The 20,269-nt window shown below is 38.9% G+C and overlaps 2 protein-coding genes across 3 annotated transcripts; one reads left to right on the top strand and one right to left on the bottom strand.

Moving 5' to 3' along the window:
• Positions 1 to 763: 763 nt before the first annotated feature.
• Positions 764 to 3,544, bottom strand: LOC121509683 (histone H2A.V). 2 transcript variants are annotated; one of them, XM_041787261.1, is made up of 5 exons: positions 3,409 to 3,534; positions 2,337 to 2,414; positions 2,100 to 2,213; positions 1,868 to 1,997; positions 764 to 1,694 (listed from the first exon to the last, which is right to left on the bottom strand). In XM_041787261.1, the coding sequence occupies exons 1-5, from the start codon at positions 3,409 to 3,411 to the stop codon at positions 1,633 to 1,635; spliced, it is 387 nt and encodes a 128-aa protein (XP_041643195.1). In that variant the 5' UTR covers positions 3,412 to 3,534; the 3' UTR covers positions 764 to 1,632. The 2 variants fall into 2 exon arrangements, with proteins under 2 accessions (XP_041643195.1, XP_041643194.1); XM_041787260.1 differs by having other exon boundaries at positions 1,868 to 2,213; positions 3,409 to 3,544.
• Positions 3,545 to 3,680: 136 nt separating this feature from the next.
• Positions 3,681 to 7,373, top strand: LOC121509682 (transcriptional activator protein Pur-beta-like). The gene has a single exon (XM_041787259.1). It carries the CDS (start codon positions 4,144 to 4,146, stop codon positions 5,056 to 5,058), a length of 915 nt encoding a protein of 304 aa, XP_041643193.1. The 5' UTR covers positions 3,681 to 4,143; the 3' UTR covers positions 5,059 to 7,373.
• The last annotated feature ends 12,896 nt before the right edge of the window (positions 7,374 to 20,269 follow it).

Raw genomic sequence — 20,269 nt, 5'->3', positions numbered from 1 at the left:
CTAATAAACCAGCAGTTAAAACTAAAACTAAACTGAAATTTAACACAGAAAGCAAAAATGTAATAAAAATAAAAACTTACAAAAAACCCAAAACTATTATAACCTTGGTCACTTCAGACAAATACAATCAGGTTGTATTAGTGGCCACAACAGGTCATATTAGAATATAGGTTTTGACAGATACAGAGTTATTCCTACTTTGTTGTGATGATGTAAGAGAAAGCGACAGAATCAAGAAACACAATATATTTGCATTTTAGTAAAAAGTATTTTTTGTTAACATAGTATTGTTAGTGTTCATTTTTTTAATTAAAAATTCTTATTTGTGGTGCCTAAGAAAGTACTCCATACATACACATATCTCTATATATTTATAAATATCTAAATTTACATATATTAGTTTGCATATTTGAACCTGAGTCCTTACATTTTTATATTCTTTCTCATTAAAATCTTAAATCCTTTTGTGTACATTTTATGCATATGCAGATGTTGATATCTTACAGAAGAAAATGTTTAGTTTGAATCTTTATATATGCAGACTATTCAGTGATTCAAATGGAATGAGATCATATTGAAAAGGTGGCTCCCTCTACTGGCCAGCGGTTAACTCACAGGGGAAAAATTCTGTGATATTGCCTTATTTTATGCTTAGATACCAATAATTTTTAATGAGCTTGATTTATTTCTCATCAATCCTATAAATGTCAGACATTTATTAGAGCAACTGCTCTATTTTTTTTTATCAAATCACCAATTTAGCCTCAGTGGTAGACTGATTTATTAAAAACTAAATCAGGCACTCATTTTCACACAATTTTTGGAAGTGGGTTTTCTGTCAAACCAAGCCAGGAATAACATTATGTGGCATTTATTCTCTATCAAATATTAGTTGTTTTACTGAGTCTATTCTTTTAAAAGGACAGACTCAGACTGATGGATATGCTTTCCAGTATTAATCCAAAAGCCTTAGATCAGAGGTAAACTTTTACATGTAACAGGTAGATTTCTCAACAGTAAGAAAAAAAAAAAAATCACAAGCCCCTGATCATACATGTATTCATTTACAGGCGTTTGAACTACCAAACCGTTGTTAAAGGAAGGTTGCAATAAACTGCACTGTAAGATTTTTAGTCTTAATGTAAAAAGTCAACTTTTAATACATTTTCCTTGTGCAGTTGAAAATATTACAGTAAGTAGACAGAAAAAAGCACCATACCACATTTAGCAAATGTCATCTAAAGACACAAAATCTCCTTAAGAACTTGTATTACGGTAAATATTGTAACTTCAAGAAAATAATCACAAAACAACTTTTTTTATATAAAAAAGGTTTAACAATTTCTTTTTTCAGTATAAAACATTACAGAGACCCAGGCCAATCAAACAAATTCACTGTCACCATTTGAAATAATCATAAATTTGCCAGGCAAACATTCTACATTAACATACAAAGGGTTTTCTGTCATTAAGGGGGGTTCTGTATTTTTTTTTCTAGATATGGGAAAATATTACAACACAAAACCTAACAATCACTCTTTGTTTGCTATAATATTAATGATAAAAAAGAACAAATGTGAACTCCTGGTCCAATCAAAGCCCAAGCCCCAAAACTTCTGGTCAACGTTGCAATTATGCAGTTTTCTGCTGGCCCTTCTTCCCAATGAGGGATTTGTGGATGTGGGGAATGACACCTAAAAACACACAGAAAAGAAATATTAGTTCACGGTTAAAGAAATCTGCAGAATACATAAATATTAAATTTATACATGACATGCAACATAGAATTAGCAGAGCAAACTGATACCAATGCACTTCTGAGCAAGAACAATCCTTGTAAAAATGTCGGAAAAAACTGTCAGCTCACCTCCTCCAGCAATTGTTGCCTTGATAAGAGAGTCCAACTCCTCGTCACCACGGATGGCAAGCTGCAAGTGACGGGGAGTGATACGCTTCACCTTCAAGTCTTTGGAGGCATTGCCCGCCAACTCTAGTACCTGAGAGCAAACAAAAAAATAAATGCCTGGGGCAGCATAACATCCACAAAAACAGCATTCAGTACCCATTACTACTCTGAATCTCCAAAAAAAGAGGCTTACTTCAGCAGTGAGGTACTCGAGGATGGCAGCGCTGTATACAGCTGCCGTGGCTCCTACACGACCATGGCTTGTTGTGCGGGTCTTCAAGTGCCTGTGGATACGACCCACTGGAAACTTTTGGGAAACAGACAGATACCGGTTTTGTTCAGTCAAAAGGTGGTATTCCCTCTCACTGTGATATTGGTAGTATAAAACACAAACAATTAAGCTACTGTGGTGTGAAACAAAATTATTTACCTGCAACCCAGCCCTCTGGGAGCGTGACACTGCCTTCGCCTTGGCTTTGCCACTGTCCTTTCCTGCCTTGCCACCAGCCTGCAAGGAGGGAATTTAGAACATTTTAAACAGGAAACAAAAAGGAGCTGAAACTGAGACAAATCAAACTGATTATTAAATGTATTAAGACAGCTTGTTCGAAATTTCTGCATAACTCAAACCAAAACATCTCACTTGCTCGGGCAAGTACAGCACGACCTAAAGTCAAATAACAATAAAAGAATCACGTCTAAAAGGCTTCATGTGATCAGTTCATAATTTTATAGTTTCATAGGTTATATTTCGGATGCTGATCAAGCTATTGTCGCTTTCCCGCCAACAAATAATTGAACAAAAAAAATCAACAAGAACGAAGAAAACTATTAACAAAAATGCTATCGTTAAAACACAGAGTTTCCAAACACATAATCAAGAGAAAACACACGAAGTAATGACAAGGACAACATGGGGAGCTGTCAGCGGGCTCCTGCCACTCATCCCGCGACAAATAGAAAACAGACGCGCCGCTTTAAGACGATCAGCGTACTAGTTTTCATTCAAGGATTTAAGTTTCTTATAAGGAAGTTCGTTCCTGCATGATAACATAGGCATAACGCTATCCCGGACTGGATTTTATACCATTTTTCATGCTTTCATGCTTATTTTAACAAAGTTACGAGTAACCACCAGCAGCCAAGCAACCGTTAGGCTAATGAATTAGCTCAACTTAGCTTGCCAAAACAAAACAATGCGTCAGATTTCGCATGTGAAATACAGAACTCAACGTACCTAATGCATTATAACACCGAAAAGTGTCCCACTGTACATGGTATTACTATAAACAACAAAAAACTGACCATATACAGACTTCTACAGCCAGTGTCAATGCTAAAGTGATAGCTGACAGTTAGCTTTTTAGCAAGCTTTTAACCACACACCGTCTATTCGATTTATCCAGTTAAAATTAACACTAAATCCACGACTGCTCATTCATGGTAGTAATTATGTATCAAGAACCTGCGGATGCATTAAGCACCAACCGGACCGAACTTACCATTTTCCTGTCCTCTTATTTGATTGTGGAACTGAGTAGATAGCAAACAATTTCGGCTCCCGAAAGCAAAGAAACAATAAACCCTTTCGGAAATCTTTTGCATGAGACCCCTCGTGGGAGTCTACTCAGCCAATCGGGGTGCCTGTTGTTACTTCGAATCTCAGTTCCAACCAATCGCTAAACAGGTTGCAGAACACTCTTCCCATCCCCCATCCCCAGATCATCGTGCCTGCCTTTGCGCACGAAACCAACAAGTAGGCGGGACTGTGTGAGTGTGGAGTGTCCTTCCCGGGGCAATCATCCCAAAAATGTACCAAATACATCACTTGTAGGCCTTAGTTGGATTTCACTCTAGTATTTCACTTCAAGTGCCACCAGAGCGTCTTCAAACACACGAAGTATTGTGGTCACTGCATTATAAGTTGGTTATTGACATTTAGTTGGTCCAAAGACAAATTATTCGCATACATATTACGCAAAACGTCAGTTTAATGCTCACATGGTGAACGGTTATGGATTATAGATACATTTCGCTGTCGAATGTCATCCAGGAGGCGGTGTGATAGGCAGCAAAATCAGCCAATTAGGGTGCGAGCATTGGTTGTGACTTTTTGATTGACCGTTGTTTCGACAAATCAGAGCACAGAACTATGCGTCCGGTTTCCTCTGTGAGCTTGGCAAGCAAAGGGGGTGGGGGTCAAAGATACGCAGAGAAACGGGCTGCTGGTGGCGAAGATGGCGGATGGGGACAGTGGCAGTGAGCGCGGTGGCAGCAGCGGTGGCGGAGGGGGAGGAGGCGGCGGATTTCAGCATTACCAACGGGAACCGGAGACCCAGGAGCTGGCCTCGAAGCGGTTGGACATTCAGAACAAACGCTTCTATCTTGACGTAAAGCAGAACGCCAAAGGCCGGTTCATCAAAATCGCCGAGGTCGGAGCCGGGGGCTCAAAAAGTCGACTGACCCTCTCTATGTCAGTTGCAGCAGAGTTCCGCGACTACCTGGGGGATTTCATAGAGCACTACGCCCAGCTTGGGCCTAGCACCCCGGAGCAGATAGCTCAGTCTTCCGGTGGGGATGACACCGGGCCTAGACGGGCCTTGAAGAGTGAGTTCCTGGTGCGTGAGAACCGCAAATACTACCTCGACCTAAAGGAGAACCAGAGGGGTCGGTTTCTCCGGATCCGACAGACCGTCAACCGAGGCCCCGGCTTCGGAGTTGGGGTGGGTGGCATCCCGGGGGCTGGCCTGGCCGGGCAAACCATCGCACTCCCTGCCCAGGGCTTAATAGAGTTCCGTGACGCCTTGGCCAAGTTGATAGACGACTACGGGGGAGATGAGGAGGATCTGGCCGGCGGCGGAGGGGCCGGGGGCTACAGCGAGCTCCCGGAGGGCACCTCGATTATGGTGGACTCCAAACGGTTCTTCTTTGACGTGGGATCCAACAAGTACGGAGTTTTCTTGCGGGTGAGCGAAGTGAAGCCCAGTTATAGAAACTCTATAACAATCCCATTCAAGGCGTGGAGCAAGTTCGGCGGAGCTTTCAGCCGCTACGCCGAGGAAATGAAAGAGATCCAGGAACGACACCGGGATAAGATGTACGAGAGGAGAGCCGGAGAGGAGTCGGAGGGGGACGACGTTGACGACGATTGATGGATGGAGAGCTGGCTGCTCGTGATGAAGCTGACAACATGATGCAAAGCCTGGAGATAAACAGAGAATCAGAGAGAGGAACGACTATTCTGTGCATGACGAATCGAACTTTAAAAATGCTAAAACAACGGAGTTAAATAATAGTATATTTGACTGAGAAATTATTGTCTATATAAGAGAATCATGTTTAGGTGGATGTGATAGATAAATGAGTGCGGACTGCAGTAGTCAGCTCTTGTATGAGATTCCCCATTGACAAAGTATATATATATATATACATATATATATAAACGTATATCTATATATATAATTATCTATATATAGATATATTGATTGTCTATTTGATAACCTCACTTATGTAGCCCAGCAAATTAAGTTTGACAGTGCTCAAGAAGCAGCAGTAAGTTACCAGCAACACTTCCTGGTTGACATCCAATAGTAAGAGCTCACCTGGCGCTGACCTGTAGTCTGTGTGATTATAAGAAGGAAGTGTGAAATGTGTGACATACTCATACCAGCAGGTGTATAATTGTGAATGAGACAGAGCACCTGCATCACTCACCATGGCTGTGTGTGTGTGTGTTTTTGTCTGAAAAGGTAGGGATGGTTTGCCCAGACAGAGTGACAACATCCAGGACCACAGTCTCAGCTATAGGGGGCATCCTTGGCATTGCAGGACATTCACTCAGCCCAGCGAGGTCCCAAAAGGTGATCTGTTACAAGCACACGACTCATTTGGACTCTCTGGACGAACCAAACGAGTCAAAATGACCCCTTCCCTCCTCCTGTTTGTCTCACTTTTCCCCTTCCCCTGCTCCCTCCTGGGGGTCCCTCAGGTGCTAACCTCCTGCTCTGATAGCTGACATGTGGTGAGGCCTGCTCACACGTGGCTTCTTTTGTCTCAGGGCCAGTGAGTTCAATCCGTGTTTTAGGAAATATCAGCATTACCTGTGCCTGTTCATCATCCTCAAGAGGTTCTGGGTGCAGATCCTATCAGCCAGGTGCTGCAGCTGTGACGTCTGTGGCAACTGATGATGTCTCTTATGACACCGGCCCACGTCTGAACCCTGTGACCTTTTTATGTCAAAAGGGGACACGGTGAGCTCAGGCTTCTACGACTGGTCATGATTTTCTGAGTTAAAGCTTAATATCGCCGGGCTTGAGCTACAGTCTCAAGGGAATTGACCTTGTGGACTTACTTAGGGTGCGCCATTTGGATCCTTTAATCTTGAACTCAGACCATTAACGACTGAAGCAACATTCAGTCTGATTGTAAGAAAAATTAGGTGCTTTTGGAAAACATACCCGTATGGGGGTGCTGTACCTAAAGAGAGAGAAAAAAAGAAAAAATATATACTGGAAAAGAGATTTACTTATTCAAAAAGATCAAATATAGATAGAATTATTTTTCAAAAGAGATATATTGAAATATGTCTTAGAAATATGAGACATTTATTAGATAATGCTGCCTGAAGTGGCTTATTTAAAACACTAAACTTTGGATGCAACTGTCCAGGGTGATATTTCATACCTGCTTTTTTTCCTAACATTTCTTTTATTCCTTAGAGGAAATTAAGAAGAGTACAACAAATTGATAACATATGTTATAGCAATTTCTAGCAGCAACTTCATAAAGTAGTTTGTCAGCAAACACTCAGCACTCCAGTTCACTTTACATAGCATCAAGTTGTCCCCTTGTTTCAGTCCACCCCGTTTAACCATGTTTTGTCTCAAATTGGCTCTCCCATCAGTTGCCATACGACGCAAACATAAACAACCTGCAATCATCAACAGTTTGTCTTTAGTGCTCCTTTTTAAAATATGATCATTTTTGCATGCCTGCTCTTATGCAGATCTGCCTTGTGTTCTTTTATTTGCATACTCTGATTGCTGTATGATGGTATTTATCCATATTTGAGAGCGGTTTCAAGTTTTCTTTCTTGCAATGGAAAAAAAGTTTAAAGTTTACTTCTCAGCCTAATAAAAAAAAGCCACAATGTTCCCGTGCTTTGGGGAATGTCACTTTTTATTGTCCCACTTCCTTTGGTGTGTAAACCTCTCGTTGAATTTTACTTTACCCACTTCAACACATCAAATGCAGAAATGCCATAAGAAAAAAACCAAACACCTGGGAGCAATAGTTTATTTTATTTTCTATTGATATAAATATACTATATATAATATTACACATGAGATTGAACTACATCCTTCTTCCTGTACTGTGTTACGTGAAATGGCAGCTGTTTCAGTCGTGTGTTCTGCTGTAATATTCTACCGAGTTCCTTTCAACGAGAAATAAAAAAGGTTTTTGCTCAGGAGAGGTGTTGGTCTTTTTATCCCCACTCTGTCACTATAAACTTGTGCAGTACAAGTATAGACATTTTTATTTCTTTAACCTTTTTTTTTAATGTATCATCACATAACCAGCAGAATGTTTGGTGATTGCTTGGTAAAAAGTTTTGTCCATATATAGTATATAAGTGTCTTATTCTCTCTGCTTAAAATCAGCCTTGAACAAATGCAGTGCAATTTGGTGGAAAAAACAGACTTGTTAGTGAATCAACTCAGGATGTCAGTTATGTTTAAATTTTGTTAAATGTCTAGTGATTGCTCAAACATTTCTTTGATTCTACACCTTTCATTTTGCTGAAGCATTAAGTTTGAAAGTAAAGTGGTGTATAAATAAAAGATGATTCATTTTATTTACAGGGGTAACCAAATAGAACACAAATGAAAGAAAATTAAGTTTCACAGTAGTTTTAACTTTATGTACAACTGTGAATTTCAAGAGAAAATCTAGATTTTCATTTTTAATTTTTTTTTTTTACAAAAGCTCAATTTATCTATAAAATCAATTTATCACTTAGGCCTACAGTTTGAAGGTTAACTTCCACTCTGTATTTCCACCTTATTTTGTAAGTTGCTTGATTAAACTGAGTCCTCAAATATAACAAAAGGCATTTTTTTTATTATTAAATTTCAGTCAAGTATTGCTCATTGCGTACAAGTTAAATCAGACAAAGTGCACTAAAATTCAAAAGTAATATGTCATTTTTTCTACATAATACAGATGCATCTCAAATGCATGAACAGGGTTTAACTGCTTTTAAATTTGGTGCAAGTTTGTAAACAGTTTGATCACAGGGCTCTGGCTATTTTCAAAGGATTAAAAAACACATCAGAGGAACTGCAAGATGATTCAAAGCTGGAGAAACAAGAAAAACTAAATTCTGATCCACACATCTGTTCTGCTGTTGTAGTATTATTTCAGCTGTATTTTTTAGCCTTCTTTCAGATCAGAATCAGAATCGAGTTTTATTGCCAAGTACATTTTCACATACAAGGAGTGTGACTTAGTGTTCGGTGCAAAACAAGTAACATAGAGGAAGACTAAAAGTTTTAAGTCTATTAGAAATAAACATAATGAAGGGGTTAGACATAAAAAGACTGTCATTGAAACAAAAAAAATATAAGTAGTAAAATAAGAATAACAAAATACAATATGAACACCACAATAAGTATGTACAAAGGCGCAAAAAGGAGGAACAGTACAGATGAGCAGATTTAATGGTGAAAAACTTGGAGTGAATTTTTTTCCAAATGACTATAGCACACACAGTGTGCAGTTATGAACAGTAGAGATAAAATCAGTGTGTGTTAATGTAACACGTAGGTCTGTGTAAACATGCATTACTCTGTCTGCTGGTTCTCGGGTTCAGTCAGGGGCTATAGGGGAAGGGGGAGGGCCGGTATACTGTTCATTAGACTGACAGCAGAGGGGAAGAAACTGTTGGAAGGAGGTTTTGGTCCTGATAGACTTTAGCCTCCTGCCAGAGGGGAGGGCTTCAAAAAGTTCATAATTCAGGTGAGAGGGGTCTGCCTTAATTTTACCTGCATGCCTCAGCATCCTGGAGGCATACAGGTCACGGAGAGACGGATTGTAGCCAATCACCCTCAACACGGTACCAGACGGTTATCGATAAAGTGAGGGTGGACATGATGATGCAGAAGTGCACCATAATTTCCCATGATATTTTTCCGATAAAATCTTCATCAGAAAATCTGTTAATAAATTAAATCAATGTCAGTGTAGCATTGGTGTGTGGTAAAATATAGTAACTGAATAGCTAAAACCACGAGGACTAATGATTTCCCCAGTAGTCTTTGATTTTCAAAGGCATTTTACACAAAGAGTTTGTTTTCAGTTCATGTCTTTGAGGCTGAAAGAGAATGACTGACAGGCATGTGTTGCTTTCATCACTGTGAGAAACAACAACAGTGAGAGTGAAGAAGTTTACATAAGTCGCTGTGTAATCCTCACACTCACGCAACTCAAAGACACACAGAAGCTGGAGATTTCATTGATCAGATTCTCTTTTTTAAACTAAGGTGTGTCAGTGAAATCATCAGCTGTAAACATTTTTTAATATACCTGCCTCTTTCATACACTGTAACCCTCCCAGGATTACTGAAGACATTGTTGTGGTTGTAGAGATACCTCCCTGATGAACCTTAAATGAACTGCAGCTCTAATAATAGATACCATATTTGAATGAACCTGACAAAGTTTCTCAATCAGCAGGTGATTAACATAATCTACTGTGAGGTAAGACAATTGGCAGGAGGACAGAGGAGGTTAAACAGCAGAAATTATCAGCAAGATATACTGAAAATATCAAACATTCTTGTCAGAAATTATTTCCTGGTAAGAGTGTGCTATTTTTCATATTTATGATACAGTATTGAATATAAATGATCACTTGGATTACATATAAAAACTTGTTTTAAAACAAGTGGCTGAATCTATTAAGTCTAATAAATTTGTGGTGTTCATGAATCCAGGTCTGTCTGACTGAGTCACACCGATAAGTCAAAGGAAGTTTTATAACAAGCATCACATCAAGAAACAGCAGGTGGATTTTACAGCAGTTGCAGTTGAAGAAAGTGGCCATAAAAAGTGCATCTCCTGAAATACTGTCTCAGCTAGACTTCGATCAGCATTGTTCTGTTTGTGCTTTGGACTGGCCTGGTCTGGTGCTGCTGAACCTACCAGCTGTCAAGAACTCCAATACTCAATACCTGTAAAGCTGCATCATTAAAATATTTGCTCATTATTTTCGATCAACTTCTGTGCCAATAACTTTTAATACAAAATTGCTTCATTTTCTGTAGTCATTTTGTAATGTTTATGTAAAGATTCGTTTGAAAACAATAGTTTTCTAATGTATGCTTCCTACTTTTGCTGGTATTACTGCAAAATTGACCTTAAATCTCATTTAAAGTTGTTGTCTTGGAAATTTTGGGGGTGCCCTGAGTAAAAGGTAAACAAGAAATGGGAATTAACTTGTATAATGCTTCTCTAGTCATCAAAGCTAAAGGCTGCTGTGTAGTGTACTTCAAAGCTGTTTGTGTTTTCAGTTCAGTCCTCCAGAGGGCAGACATGAGGTCCTGCAGCAGGCTATCTGGTTCAACTCTGTCGTTCTGATTGAAGGGAGTCCTATTTTGGAAGCTTTTTGAGTCTTGTGTTTTGTATATAAATGACCCTGTAACAAGGTCCTTATTAATAACGAGGGGGAACTTACAAGTTATAACCAATACACTGAAATTTATGGCTAAACTTGTTCTCTTCAGTCCTTTAACCAATTGGTTTCTACTCTTAAAATGCTCTTGAAAAGACTCATTAATACTAGAAATTCTAAATTCTAAATTACAGGTCTGTCAGCCGACCTAAAAAACTACAGATGGTTACTGAGCAGTAATTTTAACTGAAATATATACAATTTTGATGTAACTTGGTCTGCATTTTGGATAGAAGTTCAAATAGAAGTTCAAATAATGTGTTCAGATAAGAATTTATGTCTGAAGCTGGATCTCTTCTCAGTGATGCTGGGGGGGGGGTTACAGAAACAGACCTTTACTATTAATTTAATTATATTATTGGGAAAATGTTCATGTATATGGTAATGGAGTCAAATCCCTACACGTCAACAGATTCAAGAGCTTCTTAAACCAGTCTATGCTAAGATATAGAAATAACCAAGGTTATTTAGAGAGATGGGATAGACTCTGACCCTCTGTTGTATAAGATACATTATCAGTGTTTGTTGTCAAGATATGTTGTGTTTTGTATGGTTTGCTTCTGTTTGTCATGTGATGACACTAATGCTCTTTTGTTAGTGTATCAGTTGTGTTGTCTGTAATCACCACAAAAAATTACATAAAAAGGACTGCTTGCTATGTAATGTGGCCATCAGTATTAACTAGGGCTGTCAGCGTTAATGCATTGATCTTGATTCAGTAAGATTCATAATTAGTGCACTGATTTTTTTAAAATAGCAATTAATGCTTTATTGTCTATTATTCTTTATTGTCCCTTAAACACACTTTGGCTGCTGCATCTCCCTGCAGTCTCAGACTCAGTGTCTTTTCTCAGTTGGAAAAACTCACAGCTCGGTGGACTAGTCAAAAGTCATCGGCACATGTATTGTTAAAAACGTATCTTTTTCTGTTTAATTATTTTTTTCTTTTCAGTCCATAACAAGTTCCCTTTTTCTGTGGTTCAGTTCATTTAATTATCTGGCATTATCTGCCATCTGCCACCCAAAGTTACTTATTTTCATACTTTGCTTATAAAATTGTAATGAATTATACTTCCAAAGCCGTCCCTCTCAACCCAACACTGTGCTTTTACTGTCTGCAGTTTCCTCACTGAGATAACTGCAGTGTGTATGGTAGGTGAACAGGAGAGTAACTATGGTACACTCAATAGATAATTTCATAGCTCATTACTGTAAACTAGTTTTTGTATAACTTTACAACAAAAAGGCAAAAGCTAGATGTGTATTAAAACCAATGGCATAGACTGTTTAGCACATTGCCTTTGGTGATAGGACTCCATTTTGATGATGTACTTGAAGAGGTAGTGTGGCAAACGGCAGGAATAGGATACCCCCTATGGAGTCTAGAGGAGACTGAGGTTTGCAGGATGAGATTAGGAGAAGACATGTGAAGATCTGGACTAGATACTATTGAACTGAATGGAGGTGGCTGGGGTGGAGGAGGGCTGCAGTGTCCACATCTAGGCGCAAATGTGCCCAGGCATGGTACAGATGGCCTTAATCTATAAATACAACATAAACGTGAAGTTGCTGGTGTGGTATAACGCTTTAACTACAACACTTCAGAAATAATCAACACAACAGACTATCATGCAAATTCTGTCAGCATGTAATAACCTACAAAGAGCATGGTTGAATGAAATGTTTTATCTCTGCATTATATGAGCTGATGAATGAAAGCCTGATTTGTTCTGAGAAAGTTCCTCTTCTCAGTTGTACATGAAGGTCTCAGGTGTTATGTAATGTTACAACAGCCCTAGTCCTAAAATGAACAGAAGGGTCAAACATTGCATCACAGACTTTTACTTGTCTACATTACATTAAACCAAACATACCAGTAGCATAACCAAGAAAACCTAAAAATACCATCATTGTCAGTGGCAGGTCAGCAGGGCAGCATGCAAAAGGCCCGATTCGGCAAGGTCCAGGGTGTGGTTTTATTTTAGAGTTACTGAAAGTTGTGCAGCTGTCTGCAATCTGTCAATCCTCTGACCGTGGACAGACAATTCACAAAAAGGAGTTCACTGCTCTTCCTCTGTATTAATGCAGTCAGTAACTTAATCTGACGACACAGACATGATTTTATTTTGAACTCTGAATGACTCTGCTCAAAGTTTGATTTGTTCAGCTTTCTTTCAGTTCTTTTCAAGGGTAGCCTTTGTAGAGATAGAGTATTCACTGTTTAAAAACACTATCTTACATAAAGCCTAGTATATTGATGTGTAATTGTTGGTAGTTATGATGAATTGGCTGTTATGTTGGTGATTTACAGGTAATGTAATTATCATTATGTGGTGTGGCAGTGTTGTTTGTTACACATAAGGCCTTTTTCCACTTGCCCGTCTTAGCCCTACTCTACCCGACTTGACTCGACTCTACTCAGTTTGTTTTGCGTTTCCACGGGCGCGGTACCTTGTAGCAGATACTATTTTTTAGTAACTGCTCTGCTCTGGTTCCAAGTGAGCTGAGCCAATACTAAAAGGTGACGTTGACCGACTGCCGGTCACTGATTGGTCAGAGAATGTCGTCACAATGAGTCATGAGCGCGACGCCCGACACAGGAATCAAACCCGCCATTTTTAAAAAACGACAACAGGACTGCACAGCACCGTCTACTCGTAAAGTTTCTCCGTGGTCCGTTGACGAGGTCCAGACCTTTTTGGGTCTAGTGGCCGACAAACGGATCTAACGGGAGTTGGACGGAGCTACCCGAAATGAAAAGGTGTACCAGGAGGTCGCGAAGCTGATGGAAGAACACGGGTATCACTGGACCCTCCAGCAGTGTTGGGAGAAATTGGAAAAGTTATAAAGTAACTACTGAGCCATTAAAGACCATAACGATAACGGCCGGAGTGGATCGAACCGCAAAAAAATAGAGGTGGTTAGACCAAATGGATGCCATTTACGGACTCCGACCAGCCAGTAACAGGAGGGAGGCTGGCCTCGACTCAGCCACAGCACTGCTGGAGACAATGATGGACGATGGTATGTTTTTTGTGTGTGTATCAACTCTGTAGTCTGCTTGATAGCATTGTTTGACGTTACTTTTTGTTCAACAAATAAGGATATTTATTATACTCAACTTAATTCAAAGTAACATCGTTGCCTCGTAGGCAGACACAATAACTAGCTAGTTAGCAATCAATGCTAACCCTGTATGTATGTTGTATGCTGTTTTTACGAGCTGCCATTTCGTATTGTGGGTATACTTAAGTTGTGCCTGTACACTTTTTGTTCAAGAAACCCTTTCCATAAGCGAGGAGGCCTCGGTAAGCGTCCTCAGCGACGACTCCCTTGTCCCACCACCAGCTTCTACACCGACACCAGCGTTGGCGGGGTCCAGCACAAAGCGTGTTGTTGGTGGTAAGAAATAATACACAAGATTCATTTACTGCAATGCAGCTTTTTGCTGTAAATGTATTTTTTATTGTCTTTTCAATTGTTTTTGTGTGTGTGTGTCTTATTTTTCTCATAATGTTTTAGGTGTGTGATTCAGGACAAAGTTTAATGTTTTGAAAGACAACTGATCTGTTATGCTGCTCATCACCCCAAAGACTTACAAGAGTTACACAATAAAAAGGTAAAGCTCTAGTTTGTTTTTGTAATTGTACTCAAATTATTTGACATTCCTTAATCTGCAGTTTTCCAAGAATGTCTTTGGGCATATCTCACTTTCTCACCATATGTGAAGTTACTCACTCAGTTAGAGAACTCCCCCCTGTAGGAAGCAACCAATTTATACAATGGATGGTACTAGTTATGATAGAAGGGGACTTCCTGGTTCAGTGTGCATCTTTCACTTATTGTCACTAGTCACTAAAGTTGGACTACCTTGGGGGTATAAATGTTTGAGTATTTGATAGAAATAAAGCAAAATTTCAGTGGATGAAGACCAAGTAGCTTTACCAAAAGTACTTAAACGGGTTGTTTTGAGTTGGAGTTAAACAGAGTTTATAGAAAGTTTATAGAAAGATTTACAGTGTTTAACTTATAAAAGTCAAGTTAACCCAACATAAATGTACAAGTAATGATTACTCAAAAAATCAGCTTCAACAAGTTAAAAGCTTTGACACAATCAGTTTCAACAAACATTTTTAATACTTTCAACTGGTTTGATTATAAAGCTTATGTTTACAAAGCCTAAGCAGTGCTTTTTCATATTTTGGTGACATTATGTGACATGCATGGTGATTTTTCCATGTGTTTTGATGAAATGGTTGTGATATTACACATTGCCCTCAAAAATTAATTTTCACTTTTGTTGAAAAACAACTGTCTTACCCAAAGTTTGTGTTTTCCTTTATGGGACCATAAAACTTTGCATACTTGTGCTCTGTCCAATTGGGTTAAGTTATTATTGGCATACATCAACTACTGTAGTGGTAGTTTTTATATTAAAAGGCAGGTCAGTGTTGGGTTTGAAAAGTAGGCCTGGTCTATTGCAAATGTCAGGTCCTTTATACGACCCCAGGGTCTATTAAAAGTCTCCACATTTTTTGAAGATGCAGCTGAGGGTTGGAAAAAATGGTGTAAATTAAAAAATAATGCATTGTGTTATAAAGTATGTAATTGTTTGAGTATGTGGGGATAGGGTGAAAAACACAAAGATTTGGATGTGTTTGAGTTTGAATGCAGCAAACAGATTATTTATTGAGAAAATGTGGTCAAAACATGTATGTCATGTCAAAATAAGATTGAAAATACAGGAAAAAAAGACTCAGTTACTTACTAGTGATTTCTTTAGTGTTGACTGTTTTTACAATATAATTGAACTGAAGCATTTCTGGTCTTATGATGCCATCAGGTGTTACTTTGTGGAGTTGCACAAAAAGCAGTAACACTGCCTGAAATCAATTTAGTGCACCAGTTATTATTATTATTATTATTATTATTATTATTATTATTATTATTGGTGTAGATGGATGGATGGATGGATGGATGGATGGATGGACGGACGGACGGACAGACGGACGAATGGATGAATGGATGGATGGATGGATAAGATAGCTTTTAATTCCTGTTGCTAAACTTGAAGATACATTTGTGATTGTAAAATACCACTGAACAGTTAAGTCAGCAAAGGAATGGTAATATATTACTAAACAATAACTGTAATATTTTACTGTAAATTTTTGTATTAACACCTTACAGGCTTTAACTGTAATTTAAACAGAGTTGTATTGTAATATTGAATGTTACAGTAAGTTACTGGGAAATATCACACAGCAAATTACTGTGATGTAGTTACAGTAAATTTAAATGAAATATTTCACAGAAAAATACTGTGAACTTAGTGAGAAAGTCATGCTATAGTAATTTACTGTGAATTTACAAGGAAATGTTTTACAGTGTGGGAGAAGTGCCTTAGTAAGAGAGGTGACCAAGAACGTGATGGTCATTCTGACTGAGATCCAGAGATCCTGTGTGGAGATGGGACAAAGTTCCAGAGGAACAACCATCACTGCAGCCTTCCTTCAACTTTCAACTTCAACTTTCAACTTTATTGTCCCCTAAGGGAAATTTGCTTTGCAGGCAGGTAAAAACATAAAACATAGGAAACACAATCACACAAGTTTAGGTACAACACTAAAATGGGTTAGTACACCCATACCTTGAGGGACAGCTGAGGACAGAGCTATTAATACATTGATCACTCAATAGAATGCATCATGACAATTCACTTTCAAAATTTAAATTCAGTTGTGTAATGGCTTGACTAATAAATGAATTCTTCATCCTGTTGGATTTAGCCTTAGGTAACCTGAATCTCCAGCCAGAGGATAGGAACTCAAATTCAGTTTGAAGAGGATGATCAGGGCACTGTCTGATGTCCTGAGCCTTAAAGTTTACCCTCCTATAAAAGGTTGTGGACAGGTCAGGTAATGTGATACCAATAATTTTACTTGCAACTTTAACTACATGTTGTAGCCTCTTTTTGTCTCCCAGTGAGAGGCTGCCAAACCAGGAAATAAGGGCAAATGTCAGGACAGATTCAACCATTGCATGATAAAAACATTGATATTAGTTTGCTGCACACACCAAACCGGTAGAGCATCCGGAGGAAGTGCAGCCGCTGCTGTGATTTTTTGTAAACAATGTCCGTGTTTTTGTTAAAAGACAGCTTATTGTCGACAACCACACCAAGGTATTTAAAACTGGTGACACGCTCCACAATCTCCCCCTTGATCACTGTTAAAAATGGTGGGTTGGAGTTCTTTCTAAAATCTATGCACATGTCCTTGGTTTTTGCCACATTCAGGTTTAGAAATGAATAATCACACCATTGGATAAAGTCATCCATCACTGGGCCAGGAGCTGTGTCCTCCCCCTGTAGCAGACTCACTATGACTGTGTCATCCACAAACTTCAGGATATGTCTTTCTGGGTGTGAATTTCTGCAGTCATCAGTGTACAGGATGTATAAAATGGGTGAGAGGACACAGCCCTGTGGAGAACCAGTGGAGGAGAGGAGGACGTCAGACAGAGCACTGTTCACTCTGACACTCTGGGATCTGTCTGTTAAAAAAATCTAAAATCCAGCCAACAATACTAGGACACAGGTTAAAATTTGATAGTAATTTAGAGGCTAAAATATGGGGCTGAATTGTGTTAAAAGCAGAGGTAAAATCTAAAAACAGCAAATGTGCATGGGTGGCTGGGCCTTCAAGGTGTTTAAAAACAAAGTTAAGAAGAATTAAAACCACGTCATCCACCCCTCTTTTGCTCCTATATGCAAATTGCAAAGGGTCTAAAACTTCGTCTTCCACAGCCTCCACCAGCTCTCGCTTGATTTTTTTTTTCAAAAACCTTCATAACCAGTGAGGTTAGGGCTATAGGTCTGTAGTCATTGATAGACTTAGGGGATTTTACCTTAGCCACAGGCACAACTGTCGACCTCTTCCAGAGTTTAGGAACTGTCTGCTGCTCTAGGGAGCTCTTAAATATATGATGGAAAATAAAAGACAGTTGATCTGAACAGTATCTGAGGAGGTGACCAGAGATGTTATCAGGGCCTGGGCTTTTGTTGGTCTTGGTTTTGCTGAATAAAACCTTATGTCTTCAACATTAAAATCAAGATTAAAATCAGGCTGTGTGGTAGAGGCAGTTTCAAACCTGATCTGATCTACTTTTTCTCTAAAATCACCTGTGTCAAACCTGAGATAAAAATGATTAAAATGATCTGCTAACTCCTTGTCTGAATTAAAACCATCTAATGTTATCTTACTACTCTTTAACTTTTGAGTGCCTGTCATGGTTGACTTGCCATTCCAGACACTTTTTAAATCCTTACTGTTGAACTTCTGTTCGATTTTGTCTTTATAGTTGAGTTTAGCTTTCTTAATTTCTGCTCTGACTAGTCTTTTTGCCTCTCTGATCTCCTCAGCACTGCCCTTTTTGAACAAATCATGTTTCCTCTTTATCATTTCCTTTAAAGACTTGTTTATCCATGGCTTATTGTTTGGGTAGACCTTAGCCTGCCGTGTGGGAATACAAGACTCTTCACAAAAAGTTATGTAGCTATACACACAGTAGAGGTAAGTTCATGTATATCCATACCACCTGAAGAGCTCTGGGGTCCATCTGGCTGAATAAACACAGACCAGTCAGTGCAGTCCAGGCACCCCTGCAAGCACTGGACAGCATCTGGAGACCACACTTTAACAGTTTTAACAGTTTTAAATTGCACAGCCTCCTTTTTTAACACTGTCTTATAGACAGGCTCCAGCAGTATGGCGTTGTGGTGTGAGGATCCTAAGGGAGGCAGTGTGGATGATCTGAAAGCGTCTCTGATGGACCCATAGCAGAGATCAAGTGTCTTACTAAAACGAGTTGGGCAGGTGACATACTGATAAAAAAATGAGCCAGAGTTGATCGCAATTTACATTGATTAAAATCCCCAAGAATAAAAACAGGAGCATCCGGGCACTGTGACTGTAGTCTCTCTGTGGATTGTCTGATCACGTGTGCTGCATTTTTGGTGTTGGCTTTAGGGTGGATGTAGACCACGGTGATAAAACTTTTGGGGAACTCTCTTGGGAGATAAAAGGGGCGGACTGACACGGACAGCAGTTCAATGTCCACTGATCTGGGCTAGATGGACGTCTCTCCTCAAAGAAAAACATGAAAGCCTGCTTGGAGTTTTAATAAAACTCTGCATGAAAGCCAATTGTGTTTTGCACTGAAGAGAGGCTTCCATATTGTAAGTATTATTGGAGCTGCAGTTCACTTGAGTTCATCAGGGAGGTATCTTTACAACCACAAATATGTCTTGTGTAATCCTCAGAGGGTTACAATGTATGACAGAGGCTGGGATTTAAAAAAATTATTACAGCTGATGATTTCACTGACACACCTTCTTTTAGAAAAGAGAATCTGATGATTGAAATCTCCAGCTTCTGTGTGAGGATTACACACTGACTGATGTAAACTTCTGTTGTTTTTCACGGAGATGATAGGGACAAAGGCCTGCATGTCACAAAAACACCAAAAAACAAAGTGCTTGTTAAAACATTGTCTAGTGGAAAGACCTATCTTAAAAATAATGCAAGATAAGAACAACAAAGTCCCTGCATGATTTTTTTGTTGGGGTGCCCTCTATTGGTTGTTTTTTACTATGACAAAAGAGGAGGTCATAATTTATTTTCAGAATCTGCAGTTTTATGCAAAGCTGCTGGTTAAACCATTGCATACAGGTCAGTGTACTTTCTGGCAGTTTGTTTTCCTGTTTGAAACCATGACTGAGGAATCAGGAGAAACTGTCCTTCTGACCACAAAACGAAAAACGGCTTGTTTAATTGTGTTTCCATTTTTGTTTATTTCAATTCTGTTTCTTTGTTTGCTTTATTTAATGAAAAACATGAGGAAAAGGAAGTCATGTGACCAGTGGGAAAGGTGAGCATTTCAAAATAAAAGCCTCCATGTCCAAACAAGAGCAATCTATTGTGTTAAATGGTATGATAATTGCCCAAATTTCTATATATACAAGTTATTCTTCTATTATGTATTGTTTGAAGGAAAAGTTTATTTATTATTGTGTGTACAAATAAATAATCAAGTAAATAAAAAACAATTGCTAACAGACAATGACAACAGTCAGAGGAGTGCATACAGAAAGTGGGTCAGGCTGAAAAAGCAGCCAGAAGATGGCGGTATGACATTTTTTGTTCAGCCTTCTGGCACTTTCTGCATCCCTCCATAACCCTGTATCCTTTTCCAACCAACAGCTAATCAGTTTGCTTCTAACTTGAAACATAAGCATAACATTGGTGCCTTTAAAACAGTAAATCCCTCTGCCCAATCAAAGTCAAGAGGATTATGTAAAGGAAAGGATCGATAATACAAGGAGAAAAAGTGGTGCTGAAAAGGTTAGATTGAAAAACAAAGTTTTAAAAGTTGACATGGTCAAGGCACCAAACTTACTCCCTTACAAAAATTAGAACAAGCTCACAGCTTAATGGAAATGTGCCAGGTGGAAATGACTCAGGTAAGCTCACAGTACCAGATGTGCAACATAAAACAGTTGATATACAACGTCCACGTTTATGAATCAGTTCAGTGAGTAATGGGATGTAAACTCCTGGGGCCTCATTTAT

Source organism: Cheilinus undulatus, linkage group 5, assembly GCF_018320785.1.
Source record: "Cheilinus undulatus linkage group 5, ASM1832078v1, whole genome shotgun sequence".
Taxonomy (NCBI): domain Eukaryota; kingdom Metazoa; phylum Chordata; class Actinopteri; order Labriformes; family Labridae; genus Cheilinus; species Cheilinus undulatus.
This window is presented reverse-complemented; position numbering and strand designations above follow the sequence as displayed.